This window comes from Lepeophtheirus salmonis, chromosome 9 (genome assembly GCF_016086655.4).
Source record: "Lepeophtheirus salmonis chromosome 9, UVic_Lsal_1.4, whole genome shotgun sequence".
NCBI lineage: Eukaryota > Metazoa > Arthropoda > Copepoda > Siphonostomatoida > Caligidae > Lepeophtheirus > Lepeophtheirus salmonis.
In genome coordinates, this window is record NC_052139.2 from 25,475,988 (window position 1) to 25,493,194 (window position 17,207).

The 17,207-nt window shown below is 31.6% G+C and overlaps 1 protein-coding gene across 4 annotated transcripts in view; it reads left to right on the forward strand.

The window, feature by feature from the left end:
- The window catches only part of LOC121124038 (uncharacterized), a 38,959-nt gene that overhangs the window by 16,093 nt on the left and 5,659 nt on the right, over window positions 1-17,207 (forward strand). For 3 of the 4 annotated variants that reach the window (XM_040719140.2, XM_040719141.2, XM_071891109.1), the window contains exon 3: window positions 11,774-14,094. In XM_040719140.2, coding sequence (XP_040575074.1) covers window positions 11,774-14,094 — 2,321 coding nt within the window. Of the gene's footprint in view, window positions 1-11,374; window positions 11,605-11,773; window positions 14,095-17,207 lie in introns of those variants that run through there. The other variant, XM_040719142.2, reaches the window with a different exon arrangement.

The following is a 17,207-nucleotide window of genomic DNA, read 5'->3' on the forward strand; positions in this document are numbered from 1 at the left end:
GTTTTGTAAATATAATAAGAAGTGTAATTTAAGAAATAAAAAGGTTTATGTCCTCGTCTTAAAAATTCTTAATTTTAAAACCACACCCTGTTTATATATATATATTTTTGTCTTGGCTCAAGGAATTTCACATATTAAATTTAAAATATAATTTTTTTTGGAAAGAAATTCAAAAATGAAAATTTGGGGTTGTTGGAGAGACAAGGCTCATAGATTGAGAAACAAGCTTAATATGAGACAAGGTCAGAATTCCATCATTGTTCCAACAGAAAACACATATTTAATGCGTTTTATAGTAATATAAATTACTTCTTTTAATGAAGACAATTCAAAAGGAACACATGCTTATAAAAAATGGGAAACAATATCTAAAAATATAATTTATTTAACGATGACTTCCATTATATTCATATTAAAAGAGTACTTTTTTTGCCTAGCAGAGTTATTTATATAAACATGAATAATCATAATTTTGGGATGAATTTTGGCAAAAACACATCATGAAGTAGGTAATTTCTTTTGTGAAGGAAACTGTTTCCTGCGTAAGTACATCCTTAAATTATGTTTTCTTTACGTCAGAACTACAATTAGTACAATATATTTATATATAAATGAAACAAAAAGAAGCAATGCGTTTCTTTAGCTTACTATTAATGACATGCTGATTTTACATAAAAGACATCTTGAACAAAAATCAATTTTTTTACCTCATGCATGCCCCCCCCCCCTCTAAAATGCAGCAGTCTTTAAAAATTACAAAATTTGTAACCTTATTTAGATTCTTAATCACTATCCGCCCTTTTACAAAGCTTTGTAACATTGTAAATATTGCAAATTCAAAATAGGCTAGATGTCATCGAGGCCGAAAATTTACAAGCCTCTAAATCCTGAAAAGAAGCACAAAAAAGGTTGAAATTTTGGATTGTTGAGCTTTGATGAACTTTTTGAATCTATTCGTCTTGAAGCTATGTGCCTCTGAATAAAAAGCACTTAAAACAAAGATAATTTGAGTTAAAAGTAGGATGCATCCATTTTAAAAATAGTTTTAGAATTTGTTAACTTCTGGTTTTAAAATACATCAACCTAATTTATGTATAAATTATGTAAAAAATGTATGGCCTTTTTCTGAAGGCCACGAGGCTATGAAAGAAAAAATAAGGCCATGTTAGGAATCACGGGATCAAATTGTACTAAGTTCAGCACATGTTGTTCTTTTGTGTGATTTTTTGGATAGTGTAATTATTAAATCGTCAAATAATACAATTAATTTAATCCAGACTCCATTTTGATAAAATTGGAGTTGTCATGTTTTTATGCTGATGGACCACACGCTGTCTTTTACTAGTAGACAGCGTCTACCCTTCAAAACTCTTAAAATAATATTAATGGACAAATTAACTAAATTGTTTTGATATATTTATCAAACAAAAAGTATAAATGTCATATAAAAATAAAACTAGGTAAAGGTTGCTCCTTTTAAAAATTCCTTGACATAGATAATAATTATTCTTAACATTCCTCTATGTACCTATGTAAATATCTCCTGCATTCATGAGATGATACATTCTTATGTAATCCATGACTGCATTTAATTCATCCCTGAATCAAATTGCACAACAAAACTTTATATCATGCATCAATCTCTAAGTTGCCGCCCACCTCTTTTTCAAATTACCTTCGATAAAATCAAAAGATTTTCACCTTTAGACTATAACTACACGTCTGAAGGATTATATATATATATATTTATAACGGACGCGGACACAATTTGCGTTTTATTACTTAATGAATATGAGTAAATACTCGCTTTATAAAATAATATTACAGATAAATAGTGTTGTGTCAATCCTTGGACTGCAGTCCCGTTCAGTTCAGCCTCGGTCCGATCCGGTCCAGTCCTAAAAATTTATAAAGTTTAGTCCTTCAATACGTCACTCAACGTTATTTATTCTTTTTTGATCATTTATACTGCTGACAGTCCGAGGGACCAACAGTTTGAAGGACTGTTAGGATCTGTCCCAAGACTCGACTTGATCGAATAAATCAGAATTGGCACAAAACTACACATACAGCATTTTCACTTAGGTCAAAAGTTGAGTAAATACAACATATCTATTTTCTATGGCTAAGATAGAGTGTTCTTAAAGTTTTTGCTCAATTGCTATAAAAGTAACTTATTAATGAGTTATCTTTCAAGTTTGGTCTTAAGAACTATTAAATATCAAACTTGAAATTTAATAACTCATTAATAAGTTTACTTCACAAGTTTCAAGCATTTGATTTGTTGTTCATCTTGTTAAATATCTTATATTCCAAATAGTATATTTATAAATAGTACAATTATTTACTGCATATTACTAATAACTACCTGGAGTTATTAATTAATTATATATTTATAGTCTTTAGACTTAAATGGCTCAATAAAACTTATAGGCAATAAAATATATATTATAAGAAATTGTGTGTTGAAGCCGGAGTGGGTGACATTAAAAATATTGGAATCAGAGTCGGGCATTTTATTTACCAAGGGTGCAAAGCCTTGGTAAATTTTACTGCATAAATGGACACCTTTCCTATAAATTTTGATTAAACTTTATCAAATGGCTTTAAGAAATTATAAAAAAAAGGAATTAACATTTTTTAATTTGTAACAATAAACTTTCTAAATGTAAGAAACCTTGTAGGCCTTATCAAGCAATTCCTCGGAAATTGGATGGGCAACATCTTTTTTTAAACAGAACACTCTAAAGCTATTTGGATCAAAGTTTTCTTCTTGTGTCAAATCCACAAAGAGTCAATATGGGAACTGTTTGACTTTAGTGTAACAATCCTCAAACGATGGATCCCAAATTTTAAAACAGCTCCTGGAAGACAAACAAATATTATTAAAATTATCGCTCAACATATCAAATCTAACGAAACTTCAAATGGAAACTTAGCATTCTTGTGCTTTGATGAGATGAAGTTCCTGACCAATATCAAAAAAGGACTTTTGATGTGCCTATGGAGTAAATTTGGATATACAAAAGGATATTCTCCAAGGCATGATAAATGTGATTGGAACAATGAAGCAAATTAAGAGGAATAAAAATAGTGAAGGGTTATTCCCTAAGTCATCTGCTTTGAAGCCTAGCCAAAAGGGCATAAGTATTTCTTCACAATCTTTGATATCATTGTATCAATACATAAATAATGAAATTGACCTTCCATATATATTGACATCTCGTTTAAATCAAGATTGTCTTTAAAACTTTTTTTCAAGAATAAGATATATTGGACAGATCCACTCCTATCCTAATGCCCTAGAGGCCATAGATCGATTTTGCATACTCGTAATAAGTGGCTCAGAAAAAAGGGTTGTTTAGAGTGCTCCTATCAGATCTAAGAAAGACCAATGTTTTGTTACTATGTTTGAATAAATTACTTTTAGATCCTATTTTGAGCGATGCAGATTCAAAAGATAACATAAAATTTTGTTAAGACTTTGATGATATAATTTATCCTCAAATCATCAAATCAGAGGTGAGATTCAGGAAGATATAAATGATGATGAAAATACAATAGAACAACCATCTAATGATTTACATCTTCTTAAAATCTGTGAAGATGAAGCATTTATTTATGTTGCTGGATATGTGGCCAAATTGTTACATCAAAAACTTCCCACTCTGGGGTGTAATACTTCCAACATCCAAGTTCACCCAAGTCAATGGCTTAAAACATTCTAAAGAGGAGGACTTCTTCAACCATCGGAATCTTTTTTTGGAATTTTGCAAAAAAAAGTAGAGAAGCATTTCATTAAGTTTCATGGAAATTTTTTTGATACCGAACCATATGTGATGGATAGACTCATCAGCATAATTGTGGAAAAGTATCCTAAGGAAGAATATGAAGTAATAAAAAAATTTATTCGCACTTGTACATTTATTAGACTTCAGTATATTAATATTGTAAACAAAAGTAGCATAAAAAGAAAAATAGCAAGTAACGTGCAAAAACTGTTCATTTTATTAGTTAAAACATAGAGACGGAAATGATATTTTTTTTTAGGCTCATTATTTAATTTTAAACAATAAACTTTCTAAATGTGAGAAACCTTGTTCTAACCTTGTCAAGCAATTCCTCGGAAATTGGATGGCCAACATTTTTTTTAAACAGAACTGTAATGCTATTGGGAGCAAAGTTTCCTTCTTGTATCAAATCCACAAAGAGTCAATATGGGAACTGTTTGACTCTGGATGAATCAGTTCTATTTCAATAAAGTATTTGTTTTAGGATACTTACGTTTAATTAAATCATTACATAACAATGCACATTAAGATTATTTTCAAATTCATGATCCCTAATATATATGTAATTATGCTTGCACTTCATCACAACGACATTTAATGCCGGGAATGACGAAGTAACGCGATTTTTTGTTGGATTGAACTCCACATATTCTCCAAGGAGTATTCATCTAGTATCTTCGATTTGATGAAGAATGCTTATGATAATTTATAGCAATCCTAACAAATAACAGTCAATACAAATAACTTATAACTGCAAAGTTGATAATCCTGTAGAGAAAAACACGTGCAAGGAGAGGGGGGGGGGGATAATACAATAAGTGGTAAGAAACACTTATGGTATCATTGTTTAAAATACTGATATGATTATCAGCTGCCTGCTTTATTATGATTTTTGAGGGTATAATGAAAGTATTTATTAGCAAAATGTTTAATGAAGATATACTACGTATAATTGACTTGGACGTTTTTTATCCGTTATCCGTGTATTTTTCCATAATTTTTTTGAACGTAGGATGATTAGCAGTACAGGGTGTCCACGATAAATTGGAGCTATCTTAAAATTCTACGTGCTTGATAAAAATGGAATTTGGAGTGTATTTGTTAATATGAAAAAGTGGGACATGATATTAAACAATAAATTTATTCAACATGTCCTCCCTCAGCAGCCACCATCTTCTCCATCGTGCCCCTAAAGGATTTGTATGCCCTGACGACTTCCGTGGAATCGACAGCATTCAACTCCCTCGTAGTGGAGTCCTTTAGGGCCGCGATGCTCTTGTGGCTGACCTTGCACACCTCCCTCTCCAACTTCCTCTACCAGTAGTAATCACACGGATTGAGGTCGGGTGAGTTGGAGGGCCAGGTGTTGCGATCCCAGAAAGTGATGTCGTGGGAGTTGAAGAGGTTAGTGGTCCTCATGGCGATGTGTGCGGGCGCTGAGTCTTGTTGGAATATGAACTCCCTCCCAGCGGCCGTATCCTTCATCCAGGGGATGACGAACTCCTCCATGACTTCGCAGTACATTATCCATTAACCCTTTCCTTGGGATTGAAGAAGAAAGGAGGCATCACCTCATCAGTGCTGCAGATGACACCCAGGGTCATCACGGAGGACGGAACTTTGTGGTGAAGACTGCAGGGACCTCTTATGTCTCCTTGGCAAGCCACCTGTCATTCTGGACGTTGTAGCTTCTGTCGACAGTCCAGTTCTTCTCGTCGGAGAAGAAGATGATTCTTCCTCCATAGCTCTTCAGGTCATTGAGGAGACGCTTACCATTGGTGAGCCTGGTGGCCTTCATGGATGCCGTGAGAATGTGTTGTTTGGCCATTCGGTATGACATTTACCCGAAGTCCTCATTCACAGCCTCGGAGACCAGCTGCTTGCTCACTCTACGGTTCTTGGCCAACCTGGACAAGGAAGTCCCCGGCGAAGCCTTGATGGACTTCCGTAGGCCTTCAAGGAAGCGGGGAGTGCGGATTCGGTCACTTTTCATGTTGTGGTCCTTGCGGCAGCCATTCCCCTCAACCTCCCAGGCATTGAAGAGCCGGTATACCGTGGTCTTGGGGTAGTTAAGAAGCTTGTAGATAGCAGAGGGCTTGTGTCCCGCGTAAGCCAATTCGAGGATGGCGTCTCTCTTTGCTTGTTCTATGATGACTATTGTTTGTTGTCAAAACAATTGTGGTGGAAGTTATAGTTTATTGCACACGCAACCTTTTATTTTAGTATGATTTAACCCCAAATATCCACATTATGGATCTGAATGAAGTTTAAAGTAGTTCCAATTTATCGTGGACACCCTGTTTATTACATGCAATAAGCATCTTTGTGAGATCAGAATTAAAGTTTGACATGATGTATTATTCATCATTAACTTGATTTTATAGATGAATATTCATGTTCTTGATTTGAGATGAGGATAATAAGTGGCGTTTAATTCTAGACGGGGGGACTAAAGGCACATTTATATTGACAAATCCGAAAATCCATCTGTTTCTTGTCTGGTAAGTATTTCAAAATTCCTGGGCTTCCATTTCCAGAAATTCAGACAGAAGGCGACGTTATTTTAGGGATTTTATTCAGTTCTCTATCGACTATCAGTATCTAATATTATATTAATATTGAATAATAGAGGCATTTTTTTAAATGATATATATTACAAATTAATATATAAGAAATTTGAGTGAAATAGATAATTTTTATTTTTCAAAAAGTGGAGCAAGTATAATTTTTTATGTCAAAACATTGAGCTCGTGACCTTATGGATAAAAAAACTAATTTTGTTGGCTTATAAAATAAAATACAAAAAAAGAATAAAACAATTATCTATTAAATGGTTTTTAAAGTAGATTGATATCTTCAAAAACATTGTAAATACTGCGATTTAAAAATAGGTGTCATCAAGGTCGATAATTTAAAAGTCTCTAAATTCTAAAGTGAAGGACAGAAGAGGTTGAAATTTTAGAGTGTTGAGTTTTTAACTAATATTAAAATAATTAGCAAATTTGAAAAAAAAATTGAAGATGATTCTGATAAAAATGTCTTTTTTTATTGATTTCCCTCTATCGTCCATATTATTGAAGCAAAGTTTTTATGTTCGTTGACGTCTAATAAGTTGGGACAATGTACTTGGTTACTACAATTATAAGATTGTATGACCATTTAATGACATATGCGTGGCAATAACATAAAAAACAATTTATATTAATTCAAAAAAGTGATTAAGTACCTTAGGAACCAGGGTTTTTAAGGTTAATTGAACCTGATACAAATCAGATATTTGGTAAACCTGACTATAAAAGATACTGTGACGTCATGACGTGAAACTCATTATTAAAGAAGAGTGCATAAGTATTCACGTTGCAAGAATAACGAAAGTGCTTCACCAATTGAAATTGATTATATTGATGATATCAAAATTCGATTTTAAGTTCAAATATCGTAGAATCAAATTGACTGAACTTGTATATAATATGTTCATGAACAAATATTAACAAATATAATTCATATTAATAAATTGTTAGATATTTTTTGAGTAGTTTTAATATTGTATTTGACTCTTTAAAAAATCCTCATCGGTTTTTCATTGAAGTAAAAGACTTATAATGCGGTTCTCTCTGTTTCATCAAAAAATACAGGCTTGCTTTTATGTTCTCACCACATATATGTTTAATACATTAGTACTATGTAAGTCCTATATTTCTTGGAAATTCATCAGAAGGAAGACGTAGAGAAGCAAAGATGCTTTCATTTTGATAAAATGTCTTCAACTTTTATTTTTTGTTTCTTTATTCGTATTTCTTGGAAAACAAAAAACAAACAAAAAAAAAGTAATGCAAAATAGTGCATTACTCAATATGAGTGATGACTCTCCCATACATTGTTAATGTATGGGAATAAGTGAAAGCAATAAATATTGGATCCCTTGCAGATTTTATATGTTGGCCTTTTGATACTGATTTTCGACTGAATAACCCACTCAATGACCTGAATGTTTTTCTTCTTGAGCCCAACCTTTGTTGGCATGGCCGTATGTTTTGAGTCATTCTCATGTTAGAATACCCATTACACAGGGGCGTACAGGGGGGGTAATATATATATTTTTTGACTGAGGAGGGGGTATTTTTTTTTAAATCCCAAAATTAAATTCTTTTTTCAAAATATTTGAAAAATTATATTTTTTGCAAATAAATCTGAAAAGTTATTTAGTTTTTGGAAAATAATCTGAAATATGGATTTTCTTAGAAGAAAAAAACACAGTTATTCATAAAAAATTTAATTTTTAGGAAAAAAATTCAAAAATTCATAGCCGTTTTCAAAAAATTTTTTGGAAAAAAATATCTAATATTGTATTTTCTCGAATAATATTTCAAAAATCTATAGTTATTCTGATAAAAATTAATTTTATTAGAAAAAAAAAATTAAAAAATCCACAACTAGTCACAAAAATTAATATTTTGTGGAAAAAATTTCAAAAATCCACAGTTGTTCACAAAAAATTTAATTTAAAAAACGAAAAAAATATTAAATATTTGAAAAAAAAAAATATTTGAAAAAAAAAAAAAAAATTTTCTAGAAAAAAAAAATCTTTAACTTTTTTACGGGCGCCCCCGTTAGAGGACCCATTTTCAGTGCCCTGCCCTGGGACAAAGAGAGTGTTACCCAAGATTTTTCAGGAGGATAGACGTAACCCATCATAACCTTCGATGGAGTGAGGTCGTCCCTTGGAGGAGGAATGGCAACAAAACATAATATTTTTCACCCCTATTTTGAGGGGTGTCTGCAGGGGGGTCTTGAGAGGCTATAGCCCCTCTCCAAATCATTTAATTTTTTTCTTGATGAAGGATCCGCTTTGATTTTAAATTTATAACAGTTTTTATGGGAGATATACTTATATTTTAAAATTGTTTGGAGATTATAGTGTGAAATACTATTTTTTCGATTATTTTAGTGAACTTTTTTTTCTCGTTTCCAGTGGCTACCTCAAATAATTTTGATGTTATTGCTCAGTATTGCCACTATAATATATATTTAATCTTCTTGATCTGTATTGATTGAAAAGCAATGTGTCATGAATTTGGATTTTTAAAAAAACCCAGAAAGAACGATAAATATTGTCACCAGCTTATGATTTGTACCAATAAGAGCTGGAAAAGTCCTTCTTGGAACAATTCATTCTCGTGAATTACTATAAAGTTGATATTTGCAAAAAAGTAAGAAAAACTGAATTTTCTGAGGATTTTTTTAACGTTCATATTTATTCTATGCAAAGCATTTTAGGCACTAAAAAATTGCAATCTGAGAGAACCCTTACTATAAGACCAGTTGGAATTTCAACTTTTTTCGAATTTCCATTACGGATAGTGCGGAAAAGTTTTCATATTTTATGAAAAGTTACAAATGAAAAAATTCATTTTCTACGATGACATCTTTAGGGTACACGTTTTGTTCAAAGTTTGAATGGAGACAAAAGTTTCTTATTTCACCAATAAGGACGAAAATATCACATTAATCATTATTTTGCACTAATTAACTATGATAGACATTATTCTAACCTATATAAAATATTAATATAATTTTTTTCTAACGCTACCCAATGGAGCAAAAAGAGAAGAATCACATAAGAAAATTTTGATCTTTCTTTTGAAAATGGAAAAAAAAGAAGAAGAAGTATGCGCACTATATGCGGATCATCAAATTTTCCTATCTGTTTTTCTCTATTTTTTCAATAAAAAAAAGTTGAAAATACTTTTTATAGGTTAGAAAAACATTTATCAAAACTATTTGATACAAAATAACTAAAAATGTCTTTTGGTATGGATATTTACTAAGTAAAGAGTTTTTGCTTTTCTCATAATTTGATCGGGATGTGCGACCTAAAGATGACCTCGTAGGACAATACAATTTTGCATTGGTAATTCTCATACCCCAAGCTCTAACCATAATCGAAAAAAGTCGAGGATCAAACTGGTCGATTCTATATATATATGGTATACAAGTTATAACTGATAGAAGCTATTTTTCCTTAGTACAAGTTGTAATTCATGACTTTTTTACTCAATGATTAATAGGTATATTCAGTGGCACATTATCAAGTTCAAATGCCTACTATTATCTATATTACTCGTAAATACATCATAAATGCGTAATTTTAATAGTAGATCTAACAGATATGATTGCATAATTTAGTAAAAGATAATTAATAGGACAGAAGATGTTATTAAATAAGGAGATATAAGACGCAGAAACGGTAACTTGTACGATCTGCTACTCAGATAATTTGCGACTTGTATCAGCACATTGTATAACTTGTAATTTCTTCATCTTAAAATGCATGATTGATTTAATTATCAAAAGGGATCATTCTAATTACGTACTAGATTAATTGATCCGATCATTTCATTTTGATCACTTAAAATTACAAGCTGTAATGTGTGTTGAAATCAAATCGGCTCATTTTTCAAAAATATATAATTGTCACTGAAGCCTTATTTTTCGGGAAATTTAATTGAAAATTAGCTTGAATTGTGCATATGAATGTTGAAAAAAAGCTCATTCGATGTATCCTCCTCCAACATCAAGCACGACCTGTTTCTGGGAACGTAGGTAAGAGCGTTGCATAAGATCTTTAATTTAATTTAGATTAAACATAGACCCAGACAAAACAATCCATGGGCGGGATTAAGATCCAGACTGGTAGGGCCCATATTTAATTCCCAATGAAGTCATATCAGTGCTCACTTCATCAACCTGTCTAAGACATGACAAGATGCTTAGTCTTGTTGCCAGAACCAAGGCCGATCTCCAGCGACATTTGAGACCTCCAGATTTGAAAACTCTATGTTGTTGAGGACAAAATCATCATCATGGTCCAACACCGTTCCTCCTCTCTAAATTCAATCTTCTTTATAATTGGAGTAGCTGTCGCCATAATGCCCAAAACTTTACTTTAAACTAGTTGGTACAACAACGTTTCTGACCGTAAAAAAAGAGAGTAGCATCATAACAAAATCGCCGTTGTACCCGGTCAACAATTTGATCTTAATGCCTTATGAATATTCTAACTATGGGCAAATAAAAAGAATATGGATATTTTAGTAATTTGTAGTAAAACGGCCAGAAATGACACCAATAATAGGGTTCTAGGATGATTGGCCTGAAATATTTTTGCCGAAGGATTTGCTAAATGGCATATCGCTGTAAGACAATTTGTCTAATGTACATTTTGTCGAATGACATTTTGTTGAAAGGGAATTTCACCGAACAATGCTATTTAATAGGGGATTGTGTATTTTAATTCAATTTAAAATGATAAGATGATAAATAGATATTTTTCATATGCTATAAAGGTCATTTAAGGTAAATAAATGAATTTTCTTTTGCAGAAAAATATTTGTTTTATTAATTATATGCATTAATAATCATTATTTAAACACAACAGACTAGTAGTATGTGGTTTGAATGATAATTAATTGATAACGGAGAAGTGATTAGCACTTCTTCCATTCTAATCGCTGTCGCGTTTGTTTATTATTTAATTTATGTCAAGTACTTAAACGGTAAAGATTCAAACTACATTTGAATCCCTTACTGAAGAATTGTGTATAAATAATGAATTTAATTTAAAAAGAATATATTTTTCTGCAAAAGAATGTTCATTACATAGTTTTTCTATGACCTTTTATTGAAATATGGAATCGTATACATCAATATATTAATTATGATTCTTCGGTCAAAGGTCCGAATTGATACTCTGGCGAAATGTCTGTTTAGGGAATTGTCCTTCCACAAAATTATGGCATTATCCTTTTCCCAAGTACTCTAAATCCTTCATTTAAAATTATTCATCTCATTTTTTGGTTGCAACTTGTAGAATTTGATTATACAAGTTACAACTTGTTCACCGTATATGAATACCATAAATATATATTTAGAAAGATTGATTTGTTAAATAATGTTTATAATAATCTCTTTTGTTCATATAGGTGAATCAATTGATAAAGGAGAAGACGGATCTAATACGGAAGATTGATCGTAAGGACGTACTCAATGAGAATCTCAAGTTGGAGAGAGAATCCCTACAGAAAGAATTAAAAGAGCTCACTGGAAGCGTTTCATCTCTCAACTTAGAGCTATCTGCGGCACGTGTTGAGTTGTCATATAAGAAAAACAACACTGATGATCAAGAGGACAATGAATTCACGGACGAACTCATTCGCCGCATCGAAGAGTTAACAGCTAATAAGGAGAATTTGGTATCTCAATTAGAAGAGTCTCTTATATTCCAAACTACGCAAGGAACGCAGATTGAAGGACAAATACAAACTATTTCAGAGTTGACAAATGGGCTCGACAAAGAACACAAAATAACTGAGGAGCTCAACTCGGAGTTATTAAGGATGCAAAATGAGAGAAAGGAGAATGAAATTGATTCTGCGACTATTGTTGAGCGTGCTACAAAAGAACTTGCCACTCAATATGAAATGACTCTTGACGACTCCAAAAAGTTTTATGAACAGGAAATTATTGACATTCAAGAGAGTCTAAGATCCTCTGAGGATCTTGTTCAAGATCTCAAAGAGTCCTCAGAGAGAATGAATCAAAGTATCAAAACCCGTGATGAAGAAATAGACTCATTACGATCCGAATTATCACAAATTAAAGCCGAGTCTGAGATTGCTATAAGGGAAATAAAGGAATTGACCTTGGCAGAATGCCAGGAACGGCTTAGTGAGACAGAAAAAAGCGCGGAAGAAAGAGTAAACTTACTTCAGTTAAACATGGATCAACGAATAGAAGAGTTGCAAACAAATTTAAAAGAGATGACGTCCACGGGAGAGGAAGTGAAACTTAAGTTATTGGAGTCGGAGGGACTAGGTGTGGCTAAGGAAAATGAGTATAAGGAAAGGATTCAACAATTGGAAGAAGCTCTTGAACAGGCATTAACGGAGCGAGAAGAAATTTTACTCGCCGCGGGAGACGAAATTCAAAATGAAAAGGACATTGCACTTGAAATTGAACAAAGGCTTATGGATGACTTTGAATGGAAATTACGAGAGATTGAGCGTGAGCATAGACATAAATTAGATGAGTTGAAAATAGAGGGAGAGAATCAAATCCGAACTGCAAACGACGCTTATAATCGAACAAAAGATGAGTCCTTTACAAAAATGTCCATTGATCTCCACCGAAACATGGAAGAAAAGTTAAAGGCTGAAAGAAGTTCTATAAAGAGTAATTATGAAGAGCAGAGTATTCGAGACAAAGAAGCAAGTTTTGCCAAGGCTAAAATGGAGTTCGAAAGGGAGAAACGCACACTCGAGAACTCATTCAGTGAGGAGCGTACAAGGCTAGAGAGGGAAATCCGGGCTCTAAAAAGAAAAGTGGATGATTTCCCGAACGAAATATCCCGCGCAACGCACTCACTCAAAATAGAGTATGAAAATAAGGAACAAGAGGCCAATAGACGCTTATCCCGGTTTCAAGATAAGAGTAAAAAGGATTTAGAGGAATTGCAAAGTAGCCTTAACGACGAACTTAGTCGTACAAGTGCGGAATACAAAGGAAAGATTAGTGAATTAGAGTCTCGACTACGTGCATCTGATGGACATCGTGTGGACTCTATTTTTAAGGTCCGTGAGGATATCGAGGTAGAATTTAGCGAGAAAATGGAGACACTTCGTGATATGTACCTAGGAGAAGTAGAAAATGAGAGAATGAAAGTGGAAGAACTCCGATCCAAGCTCTCAGAGTCCCATGATAGGATAAGATCCCAATCCGAAACAAATTACACAGAGATTGATGAACTAAACGCCTACATTGCATCTAGAGAAGAGGAGCACGAAACTAAAATCAATGAGCTTTTAACACGTCTCCAGGAGCAAACGACCCTTGCAGTTCGGCTCCAGGAAGAGATTGATGAGTACGAATGGTTTGTGGAAGATGAGGAAGGGAATTTAACGGAGCGTAATCCTAATGAACGACCTCCATCAGCACTCAAGGTTAGACCACCCTCCACGAAGCCTTACGATAGAAATAAGGGAAGTAGTACTCTTTCCCTGAATAAAATTGAATCCGTTCGCTCGACGTCATCTCGATTAGATTTGTCAGAGGATGAGAAGGAAGAAGAAGTTCCATCTCTCTCCTCTCATTCCTCAAAGGATATAAGCAACCATTACAATAGTATTCAAACTGAATTAGTGAAAGAAGAAGAAGAAGAAGAATATGACATGGAGGACGAGAGGGAAGAGGAAGAAGTGGAGCCTCCTCCTCTTCAGGAATTTGATCCCTCATCCACACAAAACACGTATGCCAATCCTTTACGATACTTATATTTATAAAGTATTCAAATACTCATTCTTTTAAATATTTGCCATATAGTCAAATAGTATTAGGGAGGGTAAATAAATCAACCATTACGAAGTGAGAAAAAGGCAGAAAGGGGAGTCAAAATGCTTGCTTTCAAAAAAAAAAAGCAAAAGCATGACTAATACTTTTTTTTTCCCTCAAATAAGGACTATTCATTTTTGAGGTCATCATATATTATTTCATTAATGGGACATTCCTCTTTATATATGTTAATGTATATATAAATAGATCTAAAACATTAACTTTTCTTTTTACCTTCATTGACCTTTATTATCGTGGAAAGAAGGTCAATAATATTTAAGCAAGGCATAAAAAAAGAAAAGAAAAAAGAAACCGGCAAATAATATATATTTTTCTTCTCCATTGCGTCATCAGAGTGATTCACTACCTTTTCATCACTCTGAAAAGGCCGGGGCATGACTATGAGGCGGGAGTGCTACACCTCCAGGACTTATAGCATAATGTCCAATTTGCCGGAAAAAATAAGTTATTAGTCAATTATTTTGGTGGTCATATCGCCCTTAAAAGTATCGTAAACCCACCAATTTTTTATCATCTATGTATCCAAGGGCTTCTCCAGGATTATATTATAAGGGGGCTAGGAATTTTTTTAAAAAAAATCCTAGCCCCCTAAAATTTGGATTTTTTTGAAAAAAAATCCAATTTTTTTTTTTTTTTTTTTTTTTAAGTTCACACTTGTTCACAATATGTTTAACTTAGTGAAATAAAATTCCAAAAATTAAATTTGAGGAAACAAAAATCAAACATCCATATCTACTCACAGAAAAATAAATTGTTTTGATAAAAAGATAAAAAAATTAAATTTTTGTGTGAATAGCTATGGATTTTGGATTTTTTTTATATAAATAGCCTCTGGATATCATTATTCTGATTTTTTTTTTTACTTAAATTTTACAAAAAAGTTATCTTGAAAAAAAAAAAAAAAATGACTACATTTTTTTATGAATATGTTTTTTGTCAAATTTGCTATTTATATGAAAAAGACTGTAGAGCCCCTAGCCGGTTTTTTTTTTTTTTTTTTGTAGGGGGAGGGAAGTTGCAAATGTTGCCAATTTATTGAGGTATATATTGTTTTGTTTTTTCAACATTTTTGTATTTGACTTTTGCATACACGACATTAACTTTTTTGGAAAAAAAAAATATATATTAAATTGTTGGGAAAAAAATTTCAAAAATTCACAGCCAGTCAAAAAAAAAAATTTTTTAGAAATAAGTTTAAAAAATTTCAAAAATCCACAAGTGTTCACAAATAATTAAATTTTTGTGAAAATAATTTCAAAAATGAAATTTTTTGAAAAAAATCCCAAATATATAATTTTTCGCACAAAAAAAAATCCAAAGTCAACAAAAATTTACGAAAACTAAAAAAAATTTAAAATATTTTAAATTTTGGTAAAAAAAATTCAGAAATCTACAGTTTTTCTAAGAAATTAAATTTTTTCCGAAAAAAAATTAATAAATCACTAATTTCAAAATTTTTGAAAAAAAGTTTCAAATACTTTATTTTTTGGCGAAAAATTACAAAAAATTCATAAGTATTTTCATAATATTAATTTTTCAAGTTGAAAGTAAAAATGCCTTAATTCTGGTGGGGTCGTACCCCTCTAAACGCCCCTGCAAAGGGCTAATAATAATAATTTATTTATATAAATTGAAAATAATACGTCGAAGAATAAAATTTTTGATAAAAATAATTACAGCTTGCTTGTGTATTGACAGGCCACACTTTTTTCTCTGTCAAGAGTAGGATAGTTACTTATAATTATCATATATATAAGAAGATAATAAAAATTACATTTAGAGAAAAAAATGCATTAAAAAAACGAAACCCTCCTTCTTCTCCTATCTAATGGTTATTTATTTTCAAAGTTTCTAACTTTACTCTAAGCTTAAAAGAAAAGTTTTGTGCTTTTTGTTTCGTATATAGGTACGTAAATATTTTACTTTTTTGTCAAATGATTATTTTCTTTTTGACGCCTAACAAACAAATTCAATCCTTCTTCTCTTTCCCTTCGTCTTTCTACGTACCCATCACAACTCAATCCCCATTCCTTCCCTCACAAATTTTGAAGAACAAAATCTATTTAAAAAAAAAAAAGAATAGAAATATAGACACACTGCTTAAAATTTGAACCAATGCTTAAACGTGTTTTTATTTATGGGGATCAAATGAGGATGAAGTGAAGTGGGGATTGTTAGTAGGGCCGGTTTTAAGGGGCCTAAAAAGAGGAGGCATCTGCTTCAGGCTCTGCTCCTAAAATGTAAGAATAAATTTTGTTAGAGTGACCATATTTTGTTTTCTAACAAGAGTGATGGGTTTAAGGGTTAAATATGTTGATATTAAAGGGTCGTCGGCAGGTTATATATAATTTTTCGGAAAATAATTTGAAAAATTAAATTTTTTGGAAAAACATTTCGAAAATCTACAGCTATTCAACAAAAAAAATTGGAAAAAAATATTAAAAATTCATAGCTATTTTACAAATATTAAATTTTTTCTTAAAAAAATTTCAAAAACCTCAGTTGTTCCCAAAAAAATAATTATTTTGGAAAAAAATTTCAAAAATTAATTTTAAATATTTAATTTATTGGACATAATTTCAAATATTAAATATTTGAAATTCAAAAATCTACAGCTATTCACAAAAAAATAATTGGAAAAAATTTCAAAAATTAAGTTTTAAATATTTATTTTGTTTGAAATAGTTTAAAAAAATAAATTTTAAATATTCAATTTTGTGGATATAATTTCAAAAATTCATAGTTATTTGCAAAAAAAAATCAAATATTACTTTATTTTTTCAAGATCCATAGAGACTCACTTAAAACTAAATTTTTAGTATAAAAATTTCAAAAATTAAATTTTCTTGTAAAAAGGGGGAAAACTGTAATTTGGGGGTGTGGGTACATCCACTCGCTCCACCCTCTGTTTTGATATTATTTTTTTTTGTAAATATGTAATTATGGATCTAGTTTATTTATCATTTTTCTTTATTTATTTTGATCTGTCCGATAGGGATTGTTTTATGT